The sequence below is a fragment of the Gavia stellata genome, chromosome 7 (genome assembly GCF_030936135.1).
Source record: "Gavia stellata isolate bGavSte3 chromosome 7, bGavSte3.hap2, whole genome shotgun sequence".
NCBI lineage: Eukaryota > Metazoa > Chordata > Aves > Gaviiformes > Gaviidae > Gavia > Gavia stellata.
The window spans coordinates 27,540,900-27,566,938 of record NC_082600.1 but is presented as its reverse complement, the minus strand read 5'-3'; the positions used below and the strand labels follow the sequence as shown (position 1 = coordinate 27,566,938).

The window sequence follows — 26,039 nt, the reverse complement described above, 5'->3', positions numbered from 1 at the left end:
TTCAGAAGAGGCAGACAACTCATGGTGGCAGACATGTTTTAAAGCTCTCTAAGTTGTCTCTCTTTCTTTCACCCTTTTCCCTGCCCTTATCTTGGTGCTTTAATAATGGTGTTTCTTGTGGAACTGGCTAGTCTTAAGGGCTCCATGAAAAAGAAATGTACAACAACAATAGTATCTAGGAAAAAACTGCACCACAACATCTTGAATATTGTTAAAAATGCTTTAATTACTAAAATAGACATTCAAGATATTCTGTCTTAGGTTCCAAACACCAGCCTCCTGCATTAGACATTTGACACTCACAACATTAAGTGAGCACTGCCCATGGGCAAGATGTACACAGATGGTTGACCAGTATCAGGAATTAACATCAGAAAGAATGAAACATAAGTTTTGAACTGAAAGCCATTACTTGTGCTTCTTCAGTCACTCATATTAGGTAGTCCCTGTTAGTGACTGGCTAAAAGACGTTACAAAGGAGGAGATAAAAATCAGGGCTACAAGTAGAACTCTTCTCTTAAAAGGCTGCTTAGTCTTTAGTTAAGCTAATAAATAATCTCATTGCACTAGGGTAAGTGTGAGGACTTGACTGGCTTCTCTAGATCCCCCACCCACCTTGAGTAGTTCAGATGTAAACAGCAGGGACTCAATTCTGCAATTTCTTGCAAAAGAAACCTTTGAGCAGAGTTTTTGTTTCTCTCGTGACTGCAGGATCAGGCCCCTGATAGAGAGCAGCACTTTTGCTTCAGGTAATGAATTGTGCCACTGACAAATGAAGGCCCTGAGCATTCAGATTTAATGCAACTTTGGTATTGGAAAGCAGATGCTCCCACCTAGCATTTCTAGTACCAGAGTCTGAGGCAAGGAACACAGAAAAGAACTTCCTCTGCATGGTACCTGTCTTGTTCTGGACCATCCTCCCTTCAGATAAAACCAAACCCTTAAGTACTCCTCAGGGCTAGCGTCTATTCAGTTGGCAGATACACTGCTGCTGCTTATTCCTTACATATAACATCCCACCTTCCCTTCCTGTTTCACATACAGCCTCACTGCTTATGGCTCTCAGCCCCAAGATCTAGTAAGAGTTTGTCATAGCACTGGCTCAGACTGAAAGAAGACTTTTGGATTATTAAATTAGCTAGTTCTCAGGAGTAACGCAGCCTGGCTAGTAACCCCATGTTCTCTGAGAATACAAAAGTGAATGCAATAGTTCACTGAAGACAAAATGAATGCATTTGCAGTCACCTTGTGTAGACAAGACCATATACTAAATTTTGCCAAACACTAGGAAGGGGAATAAGAAATGTTCAAACAAACGTTCTGTTTGTGTTCAAACAGAAGCTCCTAGTGAGGAAGGGACAGAAGTTTCGTGTGACACTGAGGAATTTCCTGACATGAATCTCAAAACAGATTCTGGCAAGGAGGAGTATAGGTAGGATGAGCATTTCATATTTCAAAGCAACAGCCTGAATTTACAGCAAGGTGTCAGTGGTGGGACAAGTACGGGTAGCTCCATCCCCAACCCTTGGGCTCCTGTTGCTGACTGAACTTGTTCAATCAAAAGCATGCCTGGCACCCTAGCACTGTAAAACCTGACATGAGAAGGGGGTAGCTTAATCAGCCACAGTCAAACTTGCGCTACTAACTAGAGGAAGTGGAATAATGTTCCCCATAAGGCAAATTTCTAAGTCTCCAAACTGCTTGGCAAGATTAGTGAGGGCATGAGTGCGCTACTTCCTCCCCTTGCTGGGAATTAACAATTATTTTCAAATCCAGTTTGCAGACAAGGTAGCATGATGGCAGTCTTTGGTTTTAGAGAAGTGATAAAGGTGTGTTACAGCAAATAGGTAAGCGCAAATGCCTGACAGGAAAGTGTTCAGCACAAGAGATCCGTGAATAAAAGCTTCTCTTAGTCACATGCGTAATACCTCTGTTCTTACGACTGGGGTAAATTCATCTTTACCTTACACATTCCATGGAGAGTAGAAGATAACTAATATTTGATGAGCTAGCTGCGAACTATTTCATGGGGTGGAAAAAGTTGTCTCTGCAGCTGTTTCTATTTAGGACAATGCAAGGTCCACACTTGAAGCCTCAAGGTATTTGAGCAATCTTGATGTTCTCCACAGCCATTTAAACAAGAAAACCAGGATCCTACAACCCAGCTTTCTAGCCTATCTGACAAGACACTTTATTTAAAATACTGACCTTTCATTGCTTCTATGTGTTTGGTGTGAAAGAGATGGCAAGATTCACTTTAAATTGTTATGCAAATAGCTTCATGGTATCCTGACAGAAGTCTTGGGCTTCCTAAACAGCTGCAACCCCTTCATTGGTTGCACTGTTCCTAAAGCCCTTCTGTATATAATAACAATAACTCCAGAGCAATGCAGGGCCGCATACACCATTTTATGGGTCTAACTCCACTATATTGAATTAAAGAGAAATGAAGTTTAAAACAATTTAAAATGAACAAAGGATAAGCAACCAAGGGATAAGAAAGTAAAGCTACTTCTGTTCTTGTTCTCCCTCTGTTTCTGATGCTAATTCTACTCTCCCTATTTTCATCTGTTAAACAGCTGAAAAAACACCTTGTTTCACCACAGCTCTGCATTCAGAAGATGTTCCTAAGGAGAGCGCAGGAAGGGATAAGCCCCAACTTTCAGATAGGAAACCACAACTTAGAGCTCACTCCGACAAAATGGGCTGTGGTGTTCTCACAGCTCGCTGGCCCAGCAGGTCTCTCTGGGCTGTGCAATGCCTATTGCCCTTGTGCTGGCACTAGACTTGACTCTTTGGTGAGCTGATTTAACTCGAGTTTGGTGTCATGAATTAGTTCACCAAAGAACCCAAGGAGCACGAGCATCAGAGGAAGGCAGGCTGTAGGAGTGCCTTGCTGAGAGCAGAGAAACAGAACTGCCTCTCGCAGCTAAGTGAGCTATCAAATCAGGCACTTCATCTGACTGCACCCTTAATATCCCTGTGGGCGTAACGTGATAAGCATTTCTTTTGGCAGTGGAATTTAAATAGCTGGCACTGCTCTCTAGTTGTGCCAGCACAACTATGGGTTATGACTACATGCTAAATGAATCAAGTTATCAGGTCTGGTAGCCAGATGTACGGTATAGCTGTGCAGATTTGTAAAGGGCAGCAAAAAGGAACACAGACAGGCACACATTCTGCTTAGAAAATGACTGCTGCCTAAAGAAATGCTTAGTAAGTTACAACCTATGTTTTAGCCAACACCTTTCTCAAAACCATGCCCAAAGTGTGCTTGTAGCAGGCCTCTTCCTGAAAGACCAGAGTCTTCTTGCAATGTATTAGCTAAGCTAACAGCTAACAACTTGGAACACTGAGGCTGGCAGCATCCAGAGTTGTTCACTTTTCTCTGAATGACTATTGATGCCATCTTTAATTTCTGTATTTAACATCCCACAAACAAAATTAAGTTATGTATGTTTAAAATAAAAGGGGGACCGGAAATCACTGGTCTGTAGTCTACCACCACATGCCAGGTACTTTGTGCTTCTAGGAATGGGATGCTATTACAAACGTGCTGGTGAAAGCTGGCTTTGAGCCCCTTGCGGATAGCTCTGCTGGAGTTTAGGCCTTGTGACTTTCAAAAGGCAGCTTCTGGATCATTTATGGCAATCGCAATTATAAATCATACTGTGGCAACTCTCATTATGCACAATGCTAATCCTGGGTGAATATCTGTTCTATAGATTTGGTCCATGTTACGCTGTGTGACCAACTCCAGCTGAACAACGTACCTGGAGATTTCAATTTGCTTTCTCAGCTTTTCAGAAATGCTGAAGTCCGCAGGAATGTCACAGCTCAATAGGTTATCCCCAGAGTCTGCAGTAGGTGAAAAGTAGCACCCAAAGTCCAGCTTGTCTCTATGTTGTTCACTTTCTTTGTTAACTGTAAAGGAAGAAAGAGAAGTTGTTCCTGACAGTTCTCTCGATTCATATGTTGCACAGATGACAGCAACTACATGTAACGACCCTGAAAAGATTCAGTAGATAATTAGCCAGAAAAAATAATTAATGCATATTGATTGATAGGAGAAATTTGGAAGCTGGCTTTGGGATTTAACTGTTTTTCTGACCTGTAAGAGTGTGTTGTCCCTAAATCCAAAACCTTCCTTTAGTAAAGCAGTGATGTAAGTGAGATCCATGCAGAGGAAAGGACTGGCTGAGTTGTACCTCTCCATGTTATCACAGACTAGAGAAGGAAGAAAGAAAAAAAAAAAGGTATCATCTCAGCAAAATAAAGGACCTTTTATCCACATTATGCATTTGAACTGACCTCAAGCCAAAGCCTACTAAAACAAGCCACCCACTTCTATTTACAGGTACACGCAACACATGGTACACGCAACACATGGTACACGCAACACATGGTACACGCAACACATGGTACACGCAACACATGGTACACGCAACACAGCTGTTCTATCTTGGAGAATAAACCATATAGTATGTCCAGTTTCTCTGAACTCCATCATAAGTACATCTTTTATTACAGCTACATAATCCACATAGCTATTTTGAAGTCTGAATCTCTGCTCAACTGATAACTGGCAGGGAGTTGGTTATTACTTAGTCTTTCAAGAACACAGCATCATTTGTCTTCCTTGTCTAGTCTCCAAGGATGGCTCCAGTAATGGACTCCGCCTTCTAGGTTGGCAGCCTCCTTTAATTTTTTTTCCAACCACACATGTCCAAGGACATGGAAGAGGCTATTGCCCAACCAACCACTCCCTCGCTGCAGCTAAGTCAAGATTCCACAGTAAGGGTGACAGTGACTGGGAAATGGATTTACACTAAGCGTTGTCTTCTGGACCTACTGTTACTGCCCTGTTCTACAAGTATCAAGAGCAGAGTTCACTTATTTTTAGAAACTACTAAGCAGCATCCTCCTACTGTTGAAATGAGAAAGAGGACCATTAATTTAGGATCACAGAATTGATCTCTTGATGCTCTAAAGTTAAATAAATGGTTTGATGGTGTTAGATAACATCTTAGCTGCATCTTTGAAAATAAGCTCTCTCAGTATCCAGGGAAACAAAACAAACACACTCAAATTTTAGAGCCTAATCCCCCTATTCAAAACCATCTGAGTTTCTAGGGAGATTAACTGAAAAGTCATTAGAATTTAGGTCCTGTTTTAGAAAAAAGTCAGTCCTGAACTACATAATTAAGCATCTTCTGGTTACAAATAGAGTCTACTAATCATCATGAGGATTATCACAATTCAGAGGTAATGTCTTGCTCCGTAAGCTAAAGTTTTAGCCATCAGTATCATGGCAAGGTGGGAGCTCTTTTTTTTTTCCTCACAGGAGGTAGGTACAAAACTGGAACAAGCACTCAGGAAAAAAAGTCAGGGGGAGGGAAAGGAATGCAAAGAGGCTGTCAGACTTAAACAACCTCTGCTGTCTCCCTCCATTTTGTTAGATTAAAACTGATTTAAGGTGACAGACTTATAGAAGTCTGCATTCTCCTAAACTCAGAGTTCCAGTTTGACAGAAGGAGCTCTTGATACAGCAAATCCACTTTCTTTTGTACTGACATTTATGAACTATCTCCCTCCTCTCCTGAACAGAAGCGTGAAGCCGCTAACAGTTTGTTTCCCTTCACTGCTCTTCAGTACTTTCTTCTGCAACAGTTACAGGTGTTGGCTAATAAAATCGAAGTAACATTACATAGAAGGTATAAATGGAATAAAGGTTAAACAAACTTCTTTTTAAAAGTCAAACTCGCATTATGTACTGCCTATAGACATTCATATTTTTGTTATTTCTCATCCCCACCAGTTTCCCAAGTCTCATGACTATTACCTTCTTTGGCTTTTCTTTCAAAATCTTTCACTTCCAGAACACCTCCCTCTTCATAATCTGAAAAGAGGTGAGAAAACATCATCATAGACCTTAAAGCATTTGTGTTCTATATCTAAGTTGACCCTAGAGTGCAACTCAGTGAAGCTGCACCAGGAGCGAGATCTGTTGGTAAGAGGACAGAGCTGCAGGTATAACTGGAGCTCAGAGCACAAGTCTCATCTGCTGAACTCCGAACATCAAACTGCACTGACAGATACGTGTTCATTCCCTGAAGGCCTTTGGTGTATTTCCTCTCTCTCAACACCATTCCTTTTCCCTGCTCCCCATGGCTCCAGCCTCCAGGGTTCCTCTGTCCACCTTCTGGTTGACATGTTCACACATAGTAGATTATCCCAACCCAATTTACCAATTAGGTTGATGTCAACTGCGCGATCATAGTAATAGGAAAAAGCATAGAAGGAACTTCCACGAATCTCATCTGGTTGGTGCAGTTTCCCTTTGACAACCTTGAGTACTTCCAAGTAGCAAGGCTTGAATCCTGTTTCTCCTGTCGGGACAAACACAGATGGGGTAAGCCAAAGAGGCATATCCAGGAGACAGAAGAATCAGTAGCAACAGGATGGAAAAGGGAAGACGCAGAGATTAAAGCATCAGAAGAGGTGAGAACTTAAGATATCCCTTCTGTAATCCAGCATGGCACCTGCATGTAGACAAGGACTCTAAATCACCATCATCAGCTAGAACTGGTTAGAGCAGATCATAGCAATATCTGAAAGGTGCGCTGCACAAACTAGTGTAGGTGCATGAAAAGCTTCCTCCACATCAGGCAAAACTCCCATTGTTATGTTCTGTGGTCAGCAGAATCTCATTTACTCATTTGCTACCACCTGCTAGATAAAACCTTACTCTCCCTCTCCCTCACACTGTAGTTTTATCAATCCACTCCACACACACCAGATCTGCAACTCAGCTTTCGTGTTCCCCACTGTAAAGCAAAGCAAATCAGTCACAAAAGGGCTCTGTTTAGTCACCGAGGGTAGCAGCTTCACCCTCTATATGCAGCATTAGGGATAGTATCTTAAGAAATAGTTCCACCTATTGGTTTGGCCTACCAGTTACTGTACCCTAACACAGCCACAGTTTTTGCACTTAGCTCAAAGCCTCAGAAAAAGCTCTCTTATTTGCACAAGTAACTCTTAATGTTTCCTATAAAGGTAACATTTGTAATAAGAGATCACAGAGAGTGATCTCAGAATATGGAGCGTGCAGGCCAGCTACTCTTACATCTTCAGATTTTTCTGTGGCTCTGTCAAAAGTCCATACCTATGACTGGACAGGTATCCTTCATAACCCGAAGTAACTGACGGAGTATTTGCCAAGGAAAAACTTAGATTCTGAAGACAAGACTTATCTTACAAGAAGCAAGAAGTCTCCTTAGTTTACCTTCTTTGTTGCCACCATACCGGTATTTCACTCCCCCAAAGTGCCACTCTGCCTCCAGCTGCTTTGGCAAACAAGAACTGCGGAACATTTGTCCATCCACAGCTGGAATGAAACCAGAGGGGAGAGTCACAAAGGGTAAAATTTAACACAGTTATCGATCAATATGCAGAACCAGGAAAGAATAGGCTGAAAGATCTTTGTTAAGGTCTTTAAGCAAAAGTAGGCAAATCTGAATTGATGGATGCTGAACAAACTGATTAAGGATCAGTCTCAGCCTGGAAAAGTTGTGTCTGTTTTATCCTGCAAACTGCAGAGCAGCTGGGCTTGTCATTTATGAATGAGCGATAAATGGTAGAAGGATATCTGGATAATGGCTGTTCACCACAGAAGACAAGAAACAAGAGAGGTAATTAATTAAACACACAGATACACAAATCCTAACAAACAGCAGATAACGAAGAGCAATAAAGCAACTGAGCAATGAAGACAAAAACTCCTAAGACACTGATCAATGGCCACTACAGGATCCACTGAAGTTACCCTTGAAGGGTTCAACCAGAAATACTGTAACTAATAAGAAGAAAACATGATTATTGTGGCCAGCACAGGTCTCACAGAAAAAACAAACTTCTTACAGAATGATTGAGGGGGATTGTGGGACTGTGCAAAATTTACTATGGGATGTTTAGGGGAAGGCTTAAAGGGAAAGGGTGAATCAAGGGACCAGGGAAGTACAAGTATGGGAAAATGGAGGGGACGACAGAAGGTGGCAAGCACAAGTAATCAGGCAGCTGGTCAGTGTGCTTTTCTGGCTGAGCCTTGTGACCAATCACTGCAGTCTGTCCTATCTTCTTCTTAAACCCTATTACCAACTATTTTTGATTTGAGTACATTCCAGTAATTAACGCAAGTCCATTTAGCTGGCAAGTAAGAATCCAGAAGGTGGAAAGACCCCAGGTCCTGGCCAGAAGCTGGACAAAAGGCCCAAGGTCTGGGCATGAAGACTGGAAGGACTTAAGGTCTGGGTCAGAGACTGGAAAGACTCAGGAATGTGAGTATGCATTCAGGTTAGTGAGTGAAAGCGTGTGTGATATGCTCATGGACTTCAACCTAGACTAGTCATTGAATACAACAGTGGGTCTGGGGGAACATGGCAGGCCAGGAAGATACCAGAGAGACCTATAAAGTGGGTTTGGTGTAAGCAGCAATCCTTAGGAGAAGGATCTATTCATGCTGTTTGTATTTCTGTGGATGCTGATAAAGCTGTGCGTTTGTGGCTGACCACGTCTACATGGTGTTTGTATGTTCCCATGTGTGCATTTCTGGAATTTGCACTCATTCTCACTGCTGGCTGAACATAGAAATAGGGAGAAGCAGCTGTCTCACAAGACAACTCCTTAACAAGCAGCAGCCTGTTTCCAGACAGATCTATACCAGCAAAAACATATGAAAGCACAAGATACAGAAGTGAAGACACAGGAACTGGGCTGCTGACACAAGATTAAGTCCAACCATCTCTTCAAAAATCTTGGATGTTCTATCATATGAACATACCTTCCATATTCAAAGCTCCAAGCGTTGCTAGTCTGGCAGCTTTTAGTCCAAACCCCAAATAGCTGCAAACAACCAAGAAAGGCATTAGTGTTTTAATTCTTGCACATCTGGTATGCTTCACCCACAGCCTCTTCCTAAATCCTGAAACACCCAAACCAAATTTCCTTCCTCTGCTTCCCATAAGTCTTCCCTCTCTAAAACAGAGAGTTCCCTTTGCCAGAAGAATTCCAAGTACCAAAAGAGTGACAGAAACCCAAGAATTACAAAGAGCTGTAAAATGCATAAATCTAAAACTGCAGAAAGTGGTTAGAGCTGATGTGACATTTCTACAAGACATTCATGAAAAGCAAAAACGCAGTCTTAAAAACAAGGGAGAAAGAAGGGTATGTGAGGAGTGCATGGGGAACAGGATGGCCATTCATATGTCACACACATAAGACTGTGTGCTCTTAGGGCAGAACTAATAGGAGAACTGCAGAACCTCCCACTAAATGGGAGCTATGCCTTTGTGTGAAATTCACCTCTGTTTGATTCCACAGATTACCACTATACTCATTACAAGCTAGGATGTGAACAACATCTATGAGAATGCCATTACATGTTGCTGGCTTCAGCAACACAGCCTGATTAAAAACCTGTTGGCCTTTCATTCTCACCTCTATGTTTGGCTACTTATCCCATTAGTCATGTCAATACAAATGTTTACAGAATAATCAGAGTTAAACTAACCTCCAGCTCCCTCATTTTTCAGGAGATGATTTTCAATCCCAATTATTTTAAGTGATCTAATGGACTGTATTGGTGAATACAGCAATCAGGTACATTAGTAAATGTAAGCAGTAGGAGAGGAGGACTATTAAACCAGCTTTGCTGTCAAGTAAGCATATTCTGTAACTGAGATGATAGTCTTCATCCCACTAGTACAGGCTAAGACCAACTCTCTATTATACATGGTCGAGTTCTCACTGGACTGTAAGTCATGCACGTAAACTCTCTGGATTTCACTGCAAACATCTCAGAAACTTGTTAGCTTAACGCAGTAAGCACAGTTATATTATTCCAGGCCAAGTATCCCCTCCAATTGGTTCAAGAATCCGCTGTGCTCCATGGTCTGTATCAGCTGCCTGTGGTTGTCTCTCTTTGGTTTACATCAGTCTAGGTTTTACTTTTTGTCCAGTTGCTGATGAGATGTGCCATTTCGAACTAAGAAGGAAAAAGTCTCAGGAAGGTCCTTCTTTCCAAATCTCTGACCAGCTTTAGTTCTGACTACTGGCATGATATTCACCTTTCTGCTTGGTCCAGAATATTTAGCTTGAATCCAGTAATAAGAATTCTTCTCCTTAAATATAGTGACTCATAATGCTTCCTCTTCATTTGACAGACTGACTGATATTCCCTTGCAGTGATATTACCTATGACCCTGGAATGTTTCCAGTCAATTAATGTCATGTTCTACTTCAACTAATGTTTCAAGCAGATAAGAAAACTAGTATAAACGTCATGGTCCCACCAGCTGGTAACGGGATGACACAGCCATTTGTGGTTAGCTCAGGGGCTGCAGAAAGACTGACTGATTTTCCCCAGCAGAAACAGCAGCCTTTTTGCTCCTCACCTGTGTGTATAGAGCTTGTAGGTGCTATTAAACATTTCAAATGAGGTAAGAAAATCCCCAGGGGTTTCCTTCAAAGTTTCCTAAAAGTTAAGTAAAAGAAGAAATCTTTTAGTTTCTATTATGCAATAAAAAATAACCAACTTCAAAGTAATATCACAGATATACCCATAGGGTTTACAGCACACTCATCTGATCTGCTTTGAAAACAAAGAACAGTTTTCCAATGGTGCCCACTGCTGTAATATCTGCAGCTTTTAACACTGAGTTTATTTATATGCATCTTTGTGTTACTTCAATGTAACAGATCAGGATGAACATACTTTCTAATTCAAGATACCTGAATTTTTCAGAGTACTTATGTGCTAGTCTGTATATACAGAATCCCCATCGAAACTAGCTGCACTAGAAGCACTATGAACTTTTGCAAGTCAGGCTAAACATCTCAATTCTAGAACTCAGAAGAATAGGAAATGCAAAGTAAAGTATAGGTCACATTTTCACCATGTTAAATGTCATGCTGATACTCAAGGAAACACTGTGACAACTCACTCCCAGTCTTAGGGCTGCTTTACCTCCAGGTTTAAATGCTTTCTTCTAAATTAACCTCTTGTCTCACCACCTCCAGTTTTCCTCCTTTCACAGTCTCCCCTCTGTGCACACCTCCAGTACCAACCCACTGGTACTCAGTCCCTACCTTCTTGCTAGACTCATATTCTTGTAAATCTGAACCAGTTCAGGGCTCATTTGCTGTTCCTTTACTTCCAGTCCCCAAGATCTCAATCCCAGTTTCTGTCTTTCCTCTGCTAGTGACCTCATTCTTCCATCCCTTCTTGGCCCCGTGCATTCCTATCAGACACTCTGTTACTCTGGGCCAAGCAGCAGAATCTCAGAGAGGACTGAAGCTGCAGAGACCCTGTAGTTACCATTCAAGTAAGCAGATACAGCAAAAATAACCCAGATCTGGAATTGTAGAGTCCTAGACAGAAGCCTGCTGGAAGCTGAAAGAGATTTGGCAGTATTCAGCATGAGTTTCTCCTGAACAAATACAAACTGAAATTTGTTTTGGGCCCCAAGCAGATTTTCATTGGAATGACAGTCACATCCTTGACCCAACACACCCAGACCCTGCCATATTTTGAGTTCTGTTCCTAAACCTTACATCACAAAAGCTTTTTAAAAGGAGAGATCCTGAAAAAAAGTTGTTTGAAGAAAACAACTTTTTTCATGCCTTACTTTCACAAAAATGTAGAAAACTTCACACCCCTCCCAAATGAGGCGGGCACCAGACAGACAATTTCATAATCATTATGATTGGTTTTCAGTTGCTTATCACTTTGGCAATAATACCATGAGAAGCATACACTATCTTAAAAACAGCTCCATGCAGTTACGATTATGTCCTTTATTTGCTTGCAATCTATATTTCATTAATGAATCTCTTACTATTACAGTATTCTGTTCAAAATTAATCCAAGAGCAAACACGTGACTGCCTCAGATTGCAGGGAGGGAAAAAAACCCTCTGAAAATCAAAGGGGGAAATCCCTGCTAATTCCATCAGATGGGAAAAACTCTTCAGAAACATACTGAGCTATGTATGTGCTTTTTTTGTATGAACTTGACAATACAGGCGAGAAGCACACATAGCGTACAAGCAGGCAACATGAACCTTGACTTCTACACTGCCCTACGAATTCACACCATTGGTCCTGGTCAGTAACAAACCCTGAAGGCATTTTCCTGCAAGGCTCTGAGACGTTTGAATCCTGAGCTGCAGTTCAGCCTACTTCACAGCTCTATTTATTCTCTAAAACCCTGACATGCAACACCCTTTCCTGTTGGTCCAGTGCCCACTTCAGCAGGTGTTATCAACACAAAACAGAGGGCAAACCCAGAGTACTTGAGGCTTTGCTGAACAGGATAAGGTTGCATGTCATGTTTCAACATGACCCACTATTGCAGAATTAAAATATCCTCATATGAAAACCATGTGTTTTGTGGTCCCCAAACATTCTTTGAGAATCTCAACTTCTATGAACAAAAAAAATGTTAAACAAAGGACTCCTTCAGAAAGGGGGACAAAACCAACTTCACAATATCAAGGCACAGAATGCTATAGTGCCATTCCAATACCCATGTCATTTTCCCATGCAAACTTTAGCCTTGGGTCCCAGTTCAAACTGTTTCTAAAGAGCTATAGAATTCCTGACAAATCCAGCAGAGACGGACCGAGGGGCAGAAGGGAATTCCCAAAGAAAATGAGAAGAAATTGATAACAAAACAAAGAGGGATTTGCTGTGCTATTATAAAAGACGTTTGCCCGATGAGACACCCCCTTCCAAAATTTAGTGAGGATCTGCTATCAGACTGGAATGGAAAAAACCCAAACCAAACAAACAAAAACAAACTCATAGCAGACCCTAAATTTCTTGTAATATGCAAGAATACTCCCTGGAAATGTTCTACATTTACTGAATACAAAATAATTTGTCTGCATTATTGGGGCTCTCCCAGCCTGGGTCTAGAAAACAAAAGCTGTTTCTCTTTGTTTTTACCCATTTGCTTTCTTTCTTTTTTCTTGCTTGTTATCCAGGCTCTTTTGTTTGCAAGTGCCTATCCGCCAACTGGTGATGTCAAAGGGAACAGAAATACAAATGTTCTGCTTGTGCCAGTGCTGACAAAATGACATTAGAGAGCACAGCAGTGCTCAGGTCTCTCCACCGGCCCTGCAGTCCCAATCCGTGCACTTTTAACGACTCCTCACCTCAAACCGTGGCAGGAATGTGATTTGGGTTGAGGCTCCTCCCAAGTCCAGAGTCCCAACAGTATGCTGGTTCTGGCCAGACAGCTGCCCTGCAAACAACATCATGCTCAGAACAGCCCCAAGTGCAAAATACTGCATGCATGTTCAGGCAGCCACCAAGTTATCACTTTATCACACCAATACAGGAGGGCTGAGCTGGCCTTCAAAGACAAAAAACAACACAGAGAAAAAGGCAGGCAAACAGAAGATATTATGCAAAGATTCATAGGACTTTCTTCCTTGATTCCAATTTCACCTCCAAAGAGACAACAGCAGATAAATTTCTAGGTATCCAGCAAAAGCTGAAAGTAAGAGACAAAGTACCTCCTGCAGAAGACTGTCAGGGAGAGTACATAAATTTTGCCACCACCATATAGCTGGTCAAGAGCAGTAGGAGAGGAAGCATAGTAAGAGCAGAACCAGCTATTAAAATTTCTCTTCACCCACAGCAGCTTTTTTGCTTGCTCATGTGTCTACTAGAGTACTGATTTTCTTTTCTCATCACTGGATTGCATTCCCAGAACTTCTTAGAGCCAGTAGGGCTAAAGCACCAGTGCATCATTACCTGTTACATCATTTTAGTTGCATAGTTCATGCTGGGATGAAGAACATTGTAAAACCTCGTTTCCCACCTTCTAACAGATTAGCAGCACCACTCCCCTATATACATTACAGAAACCAGCTTGACAGTGCCTCACAGTCCCAAGTAAATCCTGGCACCTTCTGGATTAAGATGCCTCCTTACTACAGGTGTGGCTCACCCCCTGGAACACAGTCTTCCCAAGACAATCCACTGCTTTAGCACTGGTGCCACAGTGGGGAGGAAAAGCAGGACATAGCAACCAAGGCAGAGGAACTTAGGCTGATCACCTCTGCCGAAGAGACTCAAGTTCACATTTAGAGAGCAGTTCTACAGAATTAACTACCTGTCAAAAAGTTCACAGTGATCCAGGCTAAAATTCCTGCAAAGAGTGAAAAAGGAAAAGAAAAGTCACCACTGAATACTCCCACAAACTCCTGCCCACCCTTACCACCCTTCCACATGTTATTTATTTACCTGGAAATAATTACTAACTTAATGTAACCGCCCCATACGCCAGAGATTAATTCAAACTTATAATCAAGTGGTATGATGCATTATTGATTCATTAAAATCTACTAAGCTGGGACAGGTAGAATGTTTGTAATATCCACACAACTGCAGCATGCACAGATCACGTCTATTATCCAAACAATATGCAAAGAAGTAACAAACCAACACAATGCGCAAGTTTCCTTGGGCACTTTTTCCCCCCAGCATTTCAATTCCTAATCTGAAAACTGCATACACACCACTCTGTGTTTTAATGTTGTGGTTTCTCTAATTGCACTACAGACATAGTGACAATCAGTAAAACACAAACAACTCCTCTTTGACTCCAGCAGCTTGCTTGACGCTGGCATGATTCTCACCCAAACATAGGCAAACATGTGACAGTAGAAGAGGTGGGACTTTAAAATAAACCTTGGCAGGCTACACTGTGCTCTATTCTATTATGCCTCATTGTCAATACAACACTTCTCCCTACTATACAATTCACCCGTTAATCCTAGCGACATATTCCACATTGCACTGTACTTCATCAAATACTTGCAGACTTCATGTTACTTCTCCTTTTCTCTTGGCCCACATGAACAGATTTTCCTCTTTAATCTTCCTCCATTTATTAGTTGTATAAGTGTTGTGATAGTTCTTTTTGCTTTCCTTGAACACCTTCCAAATGGGCAATATATCTGCCATAATGAAGTGTTCAGAACTGAATCTAACATCACAGATGGCTCTTATCAGGCATCCATACAGAAGGATTATTACCTGTCTATTCTCTCAGGTAGTATGTCTGGATATGTAGCCAAAATGTTACAGTGGTCTGTTCTGCACAGCAAAATCATCACTCACTCCAAACCTACCACATATTTCACCTTTTCTTGTATTTTAGGTTACTTCCTTTGCTACTTTACTAGCTGCATTTTTCCAAACGGAATATTTTTTTAATTTATTGTTTTATTATTTGTTACCTAATTTTTTAATACTTGCCAATTATCCTTCATTCTCCTCTAATATTCACAATGCTTCCAACCTTAACCCGAAAATTGATGACCTAATCATAATAATTATTTTTAATGCTGATATTGCAGAATTTACTAGGCACTTCCCATAAGGTTCCTAGCTTGCTATATATCATCGTGTAGCCTTTCAGAGGTGGACACCGTCTTTTTTTCCCACGAGTTCCCAAGAGCAGACTTCAGCTGGTTAGCCTCCATACTTATTTCTGAGATAAGGTTCTCTTCTGGAACCTCAGAAGGTTTTGGATGAACCTTCATCTAGCTAACTCAAAACTCTTTGTGTATCTGCATTTGTAGCAAAACAGGTGACCAAGTAATCAGCTTCTCCTAGGAAAAGCAGGATTGCATTGTTTCAAACAGGGCTAGAAACCTTTTATTTTTTCCCCTCAGTTTAGTGACCATTTCTCTTTCCCTCTCAGGTTCATAAAATCTCTTTCTCTCTTTCCCCCATTTCTCTTTGCTTTCACTTTTTCCTCTTTCTAAAACATACCTTCATAAGACCCGTCCATGATGCTAACACTGTCCTCTGGAACAAGAAATGGTGATTCCTCAAAGACTTCTCTCACCTGAAGAAAGAAATAATGATTAGGTTCCTTGGTCTTAAGAGTCCTGTTCTGCTCTGATGGTGACAGAGAAAGTTTTATTTTTCACAGCAGTATAAAATAAGACAAGTGTGTGGAGAAGACAAAATTCTCCTTCTTTCAAGGGCCAGGAAAGAAAAACAAGTATTGTAGTTCTCTCTCCCCATGCCTTCTATCCACATCAAAACACAGGATTTCAGGACCATACAAGAAAGTCTGTAAAGTCCATGAGTTTCATACTATCATGGGATTACAGTTCATTTCACAGCTGCAATTCTCTTATGCTAAATATAATGGAGAACTGAGTCATGAAAGACAAAACAGGAGAGCAATACTAGTGCATCCAAAAGATCTTAGTATTACCTCTAAAAGCAGAGCCTGAGCTTTCTCCTCCGACAGCAAGCGCAGTCCAGCTGTGGCTTTTAACACTACCGGGGTCGTCTTCCAGAGATGAGGTGGCACAGCATCTATGGCCATATCCAGCAATCTTTTGACGGTTTCAGCACCCTAAAAGGAAAAAGATGTTGTTTGTTGGTTTCCTTCTACAGGCCATCAGAAAATAGGCCTCCCAATTCCCCCTCAACACTAGTGAAACCAGTATTCAATAGCAGAAGATTCCTCATCCTCACCCAAGATAAGGATAAAAACTGTGCTAGACATCTCATAAGAACCTTAGAGAAAATGTCTGCATTGGAAGGATGAGTGTATTCAGAGATATATTTTAGGCAAGAGATATGTCATTGTTTGTGGAAAGTATTACTTGAAAGGATGGAGGGAGGAGAGGTAACAATATCTGGATAATAAGATGAAACTAAATGTTACAATTACGGACTGAAGCTGCAAAGGTCAGGAGGAATGTCTGTAGATTTCACTAAATGCAATGTAAGAATTCCAAGTGTGTCCATAGCAAGTAGTGTAATTAAAATCCCAGCTGTAGAATGGTTACCACATGAGGTACAGGCATCACTGCTGGGCTCCCAATTTTTTAGACTGTTCTAACAATTACAGTCCGGTGTTAGCAATAAACATTCTCCTATGAAATGTCTAGAAACTTCTTTTGGGGTGAGTTCTTCTCCTCTCCTACCCAACAAACAAAACAATTTAGTGAAATAATGGGAGATCTCATCAAAATTTAAAAAAAAAAAATCCAAAAGCCATTCACTTTTCCATGAAGTTTCTCACTCAAATTCCTGTAGCACTGAATGCAGCTGAACAAACTGAGAAACCTGAAACTCCCCCTATGCTAGCCCCCAACTCCAACACTGCTAAAGCACACAAGGTGGAGTATCTAGTCTATCATTTCTCTGGCACCTCCTTTAGCTTGTGAAAGAGCTTACTGTCAGCACAGGGGATCTGGAAAATGACAGCTTACTTCAGGACTGGCCCTGTGTATCACAACAACAGTATTATTTTAGCTCTCTCTGCTCTGTTGCTTGTTTCTGACTCCTGATCCAATGGAGTAGCACGGATCAAGTGTACTGTGCACGAATTCACAACAGCCCCATTTGAAAATAAAGAGGATTGCGCCTAACTTCAATTTCTTATTAAAATAATAAATTTATATGTTAATTAATACATCTGATTGTGGGAAATGGAACTGTCCAACTGTGTTTTGAAAAACTCTCTATATAAACAAAACAACAAAAGTCCTGAGGCAGTAGAAGAGTAACTGCCTGTACGTAAATCATTATTCAGCTACAACTGTAATCAAATATTTGAACTGAGCATGACTGAAACAAATCCTACGTATCATTGAGTAGTGTTTTCCAAGCCATGGTTCCAAAGATAACAGCAAAGAATCAAAACAAATTATTGGAAGTCTGATGATAGAGAATACACTTTGAGAAATATTAAGGCCTGACTTAACCTGCTAAGTGCAGCTTTATTCTTCCCCTTCTCCCTAACATATTAAAAATGAACTTTTCTAGATCTGACTGTACACATGAAAAAAAATTAAACATTTGTAGGAGTCAGAGAAATGAATCCTCTTTGCTTGTCAGTCTAACATGACTGAAAAAGAAAACCCCCGCAGTCTTAACCCCTTACTTCTAAACTAAACAAATCAAAATATGCCAATTTTGAACTGTGACCAGCACTGACAATTTCAACCAAAACAAAAAACTGAGAAAATTATTAGTGAATGAGACAAGAGTATATATTTCATCATATTTGGGGTAGCTATAAGGGAAATAAACATTGAATATGGATGCTGCTAGAGCCAAAAATCACTTTGTCTTTGAAATTCTCAAAGGTATATAGTCTGGTTATATATAGCATTTAAGCAATTAAACCATTGTTCCGTTGATGAGGTATGTAAAACAACGGCTCCCATTTCACTGTGTAGAAATTAATTCTCAAAAGTAGAGCAATAGGTTTAGAGAGCCAGCAGTAGAATCTTTACATTTTTTCTTGACTCTCTGCAATTACAACTAGTAATACTTGAACTGCTTGGTAAGAGTCCAACTGATAGTAGACGCAAGACCAGCTCACAGGGAATGAAGGAGAGCCTTACCTTTTCAGGCTGATCAGCATATGCAGAAAGACCTGGCTTCACAGACTCAAAGATTTCCCCTTCCAACTCTAGAGGGTTTTCTGCACAAATGAAACATTACATGAAACAGTCAACAACTTGAATCTTTTTCTTTAGTTTCAAAAAAGGTTGCTTGCATCCCCTATAGTGACTAACCTTGATTTCCCCTTGCAAACAATACTATTCCCCTCCCAAAACAAACACTGCTCCTTCACTTCAGGAACATATTTAACATAATGTTGCCCTTGTATCCTCCAAGTTCACAAACAATTTATTAAGAACATGTTGTTATAATTAGTAGTATGTTAATTTTGCATTTGTGAATGACAATGAGTTATAGCAATGTAGTATGACTGTTGCCTAATCTTAATAAATTTTCTTTCCCTTTCTGTCCCCAAGCTAATTGTGAAATACTAATTCATATTAAGACACACAGAATCAACTCCTGATTATCCTTAGGTGATTCATCCAACTCACAAACACAGAACAGAGCTGACTGGGCTCAAGCACTTGCCTGCAAAGCCGAACAAGTGTGACCATTGTTCCCAGAGCAGCTTGGGTCTAGAAGCTATCCCAGAGTATTGCCTATTACAAGTCAGCCTGAGTCCATCAGAGGTGGACATTGTACCAGTCCTTCCAAACTAAGGCTGAAATCATGTAAAGCCATGTAGGTACTATGCATGGCCCTGAAGAGCTTATTAGCTGAGTCCTATCAACGAGCCTTCAACCTCTGCAAATTTGCTGGCTCACTGTTATCCAAGCTAAATCTACCCTCTTGAATCCTGTTGCGTGTGCAGCCAACTTGGGTACCTCTGCGCTGTGTCAGAAGCAGATATACTGGAGCTTGGTGCATCTGTGCACAGGAGTTCTCCTGGAAACAGCTCAGACCTTCGGTGCTTATAACTCTTTAATTTACTGATTTTAATTTGCTACAAAATGTGACATATAAACATACGCAGAATTTAAGTATCTCGCGATATAATTCAAGGTAACAAGCAACTTGACAAAAACAGTGTAAGTCTCTTTCCAACGCAGTGAGACATTCCTTTAAACAGCTACATACATTAAAATCTTTGGAAATGCAGAACACTCCAGTATACCCAGAATTAAACCTCTGAGTTTCAAAAGGTCTACAAAGAAGATAATTTCACAGCAAAACACCACCACAAATGGACAATAATCATCTGCCAGAGGACCAGAGGTTGGGCATGGTGCTGTGTGGTGTTGGGTGGGTTGGTTTTTGGTGTGTTGTGGTTTGTTTTTTTTTTTTTTTTTTGTGGGTGGTGGTTTTTTGGTTTTTTAAGGTTGGACTTGATGATCTTACAGGTCTTTTCCAACCTTAGTGATTCTGTGATTCTATTTGAAGGATAAACTGTAGAAATCTTCAGTTGTTCCCAAATGCTGTGTTGGGAAAAAAATCCTCTTTTGGGAAGTTGGAACCTAAGTCAACATACTCCAAGTGCACAAACTGACACAGGGTCTTACCTGGACTCTTCTGCACAAAGGTGTAAATGTGAATCCGGGTTCCAGTGCTTCCTGCGTCAAACATTATGCCATAAAAAGTGTTGGCTTTGGCATTTATAGGGCACACATTAGGTGGAAAGAAATCCTGAAACCACATCTCCCTGTTTGAATGGGAAAGAACAAAGGACAAAGACGAAAATGCCAATGCTAGAAGGATAGGAAGTGTGGAAGATGACATCTTGCTAAAACCCCTTGAGGCAGTCAAGCATGGATCAGCAATCACAGAGCTGCAGTAGGTCCTGTAGAGAAAAAAACAAGCAGAAACAGAAGTTACCAAGAGCCCTCTCCTTAAAAAGTCTGTAGGAAAAATAAAAACCTTAAAAAAAAAAAAAAATCAGTCTGTACACGTATATTCTGCCCTTTAGATGCTTTTCAACACCTCATCCAAAAGATGTGATTTACTGCACTTAGTGCTACAGCTGCATCTAAGTGATTTGCTTTCAGAGTAAACGTTTATCCATTTCCCCAGTGCAGGAGAGTTAAAGTAGTTTGCTTCCCACTATTTCTAGTTTTGACTTTATTTAGATAATTTTTTTTTCTCTCATTTGGCTTGAAGGTTCTCAACATTTAGAGTCCCCAGAACCTCCAAAAAGCCCAAATGTTAAGTGAAAAGAAGCATCACCAAAAGGGAGCTCAGGGCATAACTGCTTTGCCCTAACATTTACACACTTGAGATGCTGTGGCAGAACACAAGTGTTATTCAGAGTCACAAACAAAGAGAATTTCATTTCGGGCTAAGAACAGCTGCTGGGAGACATTAGCGCACAGAGAGAGTGAAGGCATATCCTTCCAGCAGCATTCTCATCCTCAAGAAAAGCCTGTGCTGCACAAGAGGGAGTGAACTGTAAGGTGCACCTGGGCTCTGCCTCTCAGTATTTTTCATACTTTTCCCTTCTGTCTTCATTTTGGTTTTTCATCATTTTCTCCTGACACAGTTTTCATTTTCAGAATTACAAAACAACTCAACAAAACCCCACCACACTCACACATCTAGACCAGTTGTCTTGAACACCCAGGTTGCTTACACAGCTTCTAACAGCTTCTATAAGCCAAGGCCCCAGAGTTGTGATGCAGTATTGGATATCAAGATACCACTACACCTCCTCTCTGTTAACACGTATCTCTTTGCATACAATTTTCCTAAGAAATGCTAATAAAGGAAAAATACGGGCACAGAAATGATAGGGTTCATTAGGCGCCCAGGTAAAAAGGAGGATAATATATAGCTGTCTTTGTTATTTGCATTTTAACAGCGGAAAAGAGCATGTGGCCAGATGCCCCACCATATGCAGTATTGCCTGCATTGATATGCACACAGAACACTCAGCACATGGAAGGTGCAAACAGCTTCTTATCATTCTCCAGACACTTGGTAACAGATCCATCTGCCCACAGCACCGAATGCTCTACTTCATACACCTGTTCATCTGCTCTGCCAGAGACCCTCACCTACCTCTAGCCCTTATATTTGATTGTCTTTTAGCAGCCTGTTCAGCCCCACTATGCTGATTCTTGCAAAATCTTTATTTATTCATTTCTAATCCTAACCTCTCTCCTTTTCTTTCTATGCGAACCTGACACAACCTCTATTTCCACACACCTTTCTCCCATGCCCAAAGAACTCACTTATCCTCCACCACCTTTTAGCTAAATCCACCCAGATTTAGCCCTTGTACGACTTATTATTTCCATCCTTCACCTTTGTCCCCAGTTACAGCAAAGTGAGATTAACTTTTACCCATTCTCAGTAAACGACATCACATTGGGTCATTCCTCGAGTGCCTCTCTAACTCACTGAAGTGTTCAGCTGTCTCTAGGGCAAACAAAACGCACAGCCCACTGCAGAAGGGTAACCTTGCCTGTCTTCTGTGACCTTTATTTGTATCCTCCCATTCCTAGCAAACGCAGAGTACAGCAGGCAGAAGCACAAGCTCTTGACCCACCCTGCCTTAGAAGCACACTCTGAGAAGAGGAAGAAGTGACTACAATTCCACCAACGGGCAATAGCCCTGGCTACCCTCCATGACAGAACAACTCCAACTGTCATAGTTTCTAAAACACTTGCATTTTATGTGGAAATGAGCAAAAACTTAGTTCTAACCTGCAACAACTTAAGTCCTATCCTGAACAGAGTTCATGAAAAGCGCTGAGCTGCTTGGCAGCTTCACAGCTATGGATTTGTACTAAGATGCAGCTGGCATTACCCATGTTTGCTTCATCACAGCAAGGAGGTCTACTGAAAATCCAAGGTGTGCTGTTTTAACAGAACATAAGCCACATTAATGAGTACTACCTTCCAGCTGGTCAGAAGAGGTCTTGTTAGTCTCATGTAATGTTTTGCTTACCGAACAATCACAAATACAACCCAAGCACCTGCCTTAAGAACAAACTCCAGAGTCCTATTACAAACAGCTCATGCGACAATTACGCAAGCCTCAGAATCTCCAATGATCCGAAAATACCTGAGCAACTGCCATCACTAACACATACTTTTCTTGCCAGATCTACTAGTGGATGAGCCTTAACCTCTCATGAAACACTCCCTCACTAAACTTCTCTATCCCTTCTCAGATATCCAACACAATTTCACACTTTCTGTTCTCTACTTCTCCTCTGAGGGTTTTTTTTTTTTCCTTTCCACCTTTTTCCTCATAAGGACAAAAAAAATAAAACATGGGATTTTATTTTTCTCGTTAAGGATGAGAAAAGCACATTAAGCCTCCTCGATGAGTGATGCAGACCATTTAACCAAGTGCACTAGCAAAAAAGCGTCCGCAAGAAGCATAAAAATAGATGAGAGTAAGAAATCAGAGACAAGAGAGGGAAATTGGCCGAGCATAACAGAAATGGCAACGGAAGAGGAATTTGGAACGAGAGGGTCAGAATAAAGAATTGAGAAAAAAAAATCAGGGTAGAGGTAGACATTAGTTACTGAGAAGGAAAAATATTATTTCCGAAAGAGCTCCTCTCAAACAACTTAAAATCCTAGCTGCTATCAGAATACAACAGGATGGATAAAAAGAACAACAAACAAAAAGGAGAAAATAGGGTAACAGTAATATAAGCACAAGTTCATTAATATAAGCAAGCACTTCAGCAGGTAAAACACACAGATCATCATCAGTAGGCTCCAGTTACTGCCTTTATTAATGAGCAGTAATAATCAACATCAATCGTGAATATGTTAGGCACACACCTGAAGCAGGATGGAAGCAACAGCTGTTGCGCTCCAGAGATTCCTAACGAAAACCACTTTGGAGCACTGTGACAAGAGACACTGCGCCTCCACTTCTTTTCTTCACCTTTGCTTTCAGCTAGTAGGACTGGACTATGTATCAGGCAAATTATAAGGTCATGGAGGCACATAAAACATCAGTCGAGTTGCTTTATTCAAATTTGAGTTTATCATTGCTCAATATGAGCAGTGAAACATGCTCAGATAATTACACGGGATGAATTTCAAGAAGTTGAAAGTTAACTGAGTTCAACAAGTTAGTAAAACATTTACACAAACTTTACAGTTGACCTCAGCAGCGCTGGCCTGAATCCAGTGACACAAGGTAGAACACTCATTTCCCCAACACAGAGAAACACATGTAAATATCATCTGTATAAGGCAGATTTTAGATACTGAGCCAAAAATTTGAAGCACATCCAATATAAAGATTTGGGAGCTACACAGACTGTATGATCCAAAAATAGTGAGAGGCTGCATAGACTGCCAAGACTGAAAGATTCAATAGGAAGCAAAAAAAAAACCTCAAATAAAAAATCCCAAAAAAACTCTCCTTAAACAACAAAAGTAAAACCAATGCCAGAATAATAATAAGAAACCTTAAGACAGCAAAACACAACCTTACTTAAGAGTTTGCCATACACAGAAACACTGGTACTTTTCAAGACAAGAAAGCCTCACCCACATTATTGACTATTTCTGGCAAAAGAACATGCAAAACCCCAAACACAGCAACAGGAGCATCTCCCTGTAAAAAGGAGTCTGTCTCATCTGAGGGGAAGGAAAAGCAGTGTACCTGAGATACACAAGAATTTCCCTTCTGTTTCCTAAAATAGTATTGGGATATATTTGGATATAAAGAAAAATATTAGAAAATAATTAGAAATATTTAGGATATATTTAGGCAAATATTTTAGGAAACAAAATAGACAAATCATGTAATGCAATTCATATTGTTATTTATTGCTCAAGCACACCAAAAATCATTCAGAATGGAAGGTCTATTTTCTGCATTAAAACAGTAACAAAATCTGTTTTCCACATGAGCAGCTCTTACAGTAACAATATCTATTTCCCAGATGAGCAGCTTTTACACTTAACACTCATAACTAGACAAATACATTTTAACCTTTTTTTTTTAACAGAAAAAAAAAGTCATTACATTTTTTTGGGACTGACTTTTATCTAGTAAAAAAATCGCTTTCTTAGATTGTTTTGACAAAAATGTAAGCTTCTTAAAAGTACACAGTTTAAAAATCACAACAGAAAGAATAACTGAATTAATTGGCAGAATTTCCCTGCATCTCCATAAAGATAACGGCACAGTTTTCTTTGCACACATACATTTGGGGTAAAATTCTGGATCTAGAGCTTTAAACGTTAGGAAAAAATAGAACCAACTCACAAACATGCGTTATCGGCAGTTCTAATCTTCCTTTTCCTGTACTGAGGCTCCAAACACATATTATTTATTTATTCTCGTTTCTGGCCAAGTGGGTTTTCAATTCTCCTATTTAATTAGACCAAGGCAGCTTTCCAAGAGAGCGCTGTGTTAGCCTCACCCTCCTGCAGTGTGTCAGCGAGCGTCCCCTCACAACTTTGTAACTGTACACCCACAGGGGCTGTAAATAACATCTTTTATTGGACCAACCGGTATTCTTAGAAAACAGATTTTGGGTGCAGAGGGCTTTTGCTTCAATCTAAGCCTGGGGAGAACCCCCGTGCAAATTTCAGCAGGACGCTGCTAGCTGCGTGCCTTGAAAGCATTCATGCGCCAGAGCTTCACCAAGAGTGATCTGGAGACGGGCACCCTGACACCCCTTTTCCGAATCGAGTATCGTGAGCGCTGCAGACCCGGTAACTTTTGTACACCTCAGCGCCAAAGCATTCTTCCTTTCTCCACGCCAAACAGCTGCAACCTAAACCCTTACACTGAACACGCCTGAAAAAATTCCCCTACCTTCATTTTCTCGCCCCAAGCAAAGGTCCCCGCGGCTCCTCCCTGTACCCCGCCGGCGGCGGCGGCGAGCACAGCCCTCGGGATCCCGCGGCTCTCTGCCCGAAGCCGGCACCGATAATACCGGGCAGAAACACCCGCAGAAATACTTATTTCTTCCTCAAAGTCCGCCCACAGTTGATACTCGATCAAGATAGCGCGTCCTTCTGCGCGCCCCAGGCGGCAGCGCCGCGGGAAGTAACGGAAACGCCGCCGACTTCTCGGCTTTCGAGGGTCTCACGCCGCTCCCCGACGCCCGCCCCGCGTCACTCCCCAGCGGAGCTCCCTTCCGGCGCGCCGGGAACGGGCACGGGCCGCGGGGGGGGGGGCGGTGTGGTTCGCCCTGCCTCGCAGCGGCTCTCTGCCCGCTCCTCTGCCGCGCCCGGCAGGACGCCGGCAGCCCCGAGCGGGCCTCCGGCAGCCCCCGCGCTCCGGACCCCGGCGCCGTTCGCACAGGGCGGCGGGCGGGGCGCCGGGAAGGAGCGCAGTTTCCATGGCAGCGCGGCGCTGTCACGCACCTCCCCCCCGCCCCCGCCGCTCACCGGTCGCTCGGAGCACTGGCGGCGCCACATCTCGCCGGTCCTGCGTGTCACGTCAGCGCGCCCGCGTGACGCGCCGGTCGCGTGAGCTGCGCGTCGCGGGACGGCGCCGTCCGGTTTCCATGGGAACAGGCCGCCGCGCACTTCTCGCTGCGGCGGGCGCGGGGCTGTCCCGAGAAAGGCGACGCACCAGGCGGACAGGCGACGCGGCGGCCGGTAACCCAGGGAACGGGGCGGGGCCTCCGCCGTAACGGACGGGGCGGGTTGCCCTGGAGACG

General features: G+C 41.8%; 1 protein-coding gene across 1 annotated transcript; it reads right to left on the bottom strand.

Annotated features, from left to right (window-relative positions):
- Positions 1 to 206: 206 nt before the first annotated feature.
- Positions 207 to 25,792, bottom strand: ENTPD5 (ectonucleoside triphosphate diphosphohydrolase 5 (inactive)). Its single transcript, XM_059819725.1, has 14 exons — positions 25,765 to 25,792; positions 19,953 to 20,230; positions 18,450 to 18,529; positions 16,301 to 16,444; positions 15,847 to 15,922; positions 14,180 to 14,215; positions 13,215 to 13,303; positions 10,452 to 10,531; positions 8,840 to 8,901; positions 7,286 to 7,387; positions 6,249 to 6,389; positions 5,843 to 5,899; positions 4,112 to 4,227; positions 207 to 3,924 (listed from the first exon to the last, which is right to left on the bottom strand). The coding sequence occupies exons 2-14, from the start codon at positions 20,167 to 20,169 to the stop codon at positions 3,838 to 3,840; spliced, it is 1,287 nt and encodes a 428-aa protein (XP_059675708.1). The 5' UTR covers positions 20,170 to 20,230; positions 25,765 to 25,792; the 3' UTR covers positions 207 to 3,837.
- Positions 25,793 to 26,039: the final 247 nt, after the last annotated feature.

Bases quoted from the DNA above. Each gene is read 5' to 3' on its own strand.
- ENTPD5 (XM_059819725.1), bottom strand. From the start codon at position 20,169: ATGTCATCTTCCACACTTCCTATCCTTCTAGCATTGGCATTTTCGTCT. The intron at 14,216-15,846 runs GTATGTTTTAGA...CACTCTTTGCAG, and splicing joins CATGGACGGGTCTTATGAAG to GAATTTTAGCCTGGATCACT. The intron at 3,925-4,111 runs GTCAGAAAAACA...CTTCCTTTACAG, and splicing joins GGGACAACACACTCTTACAG to TTAACAAAGAAAGTGAACAA.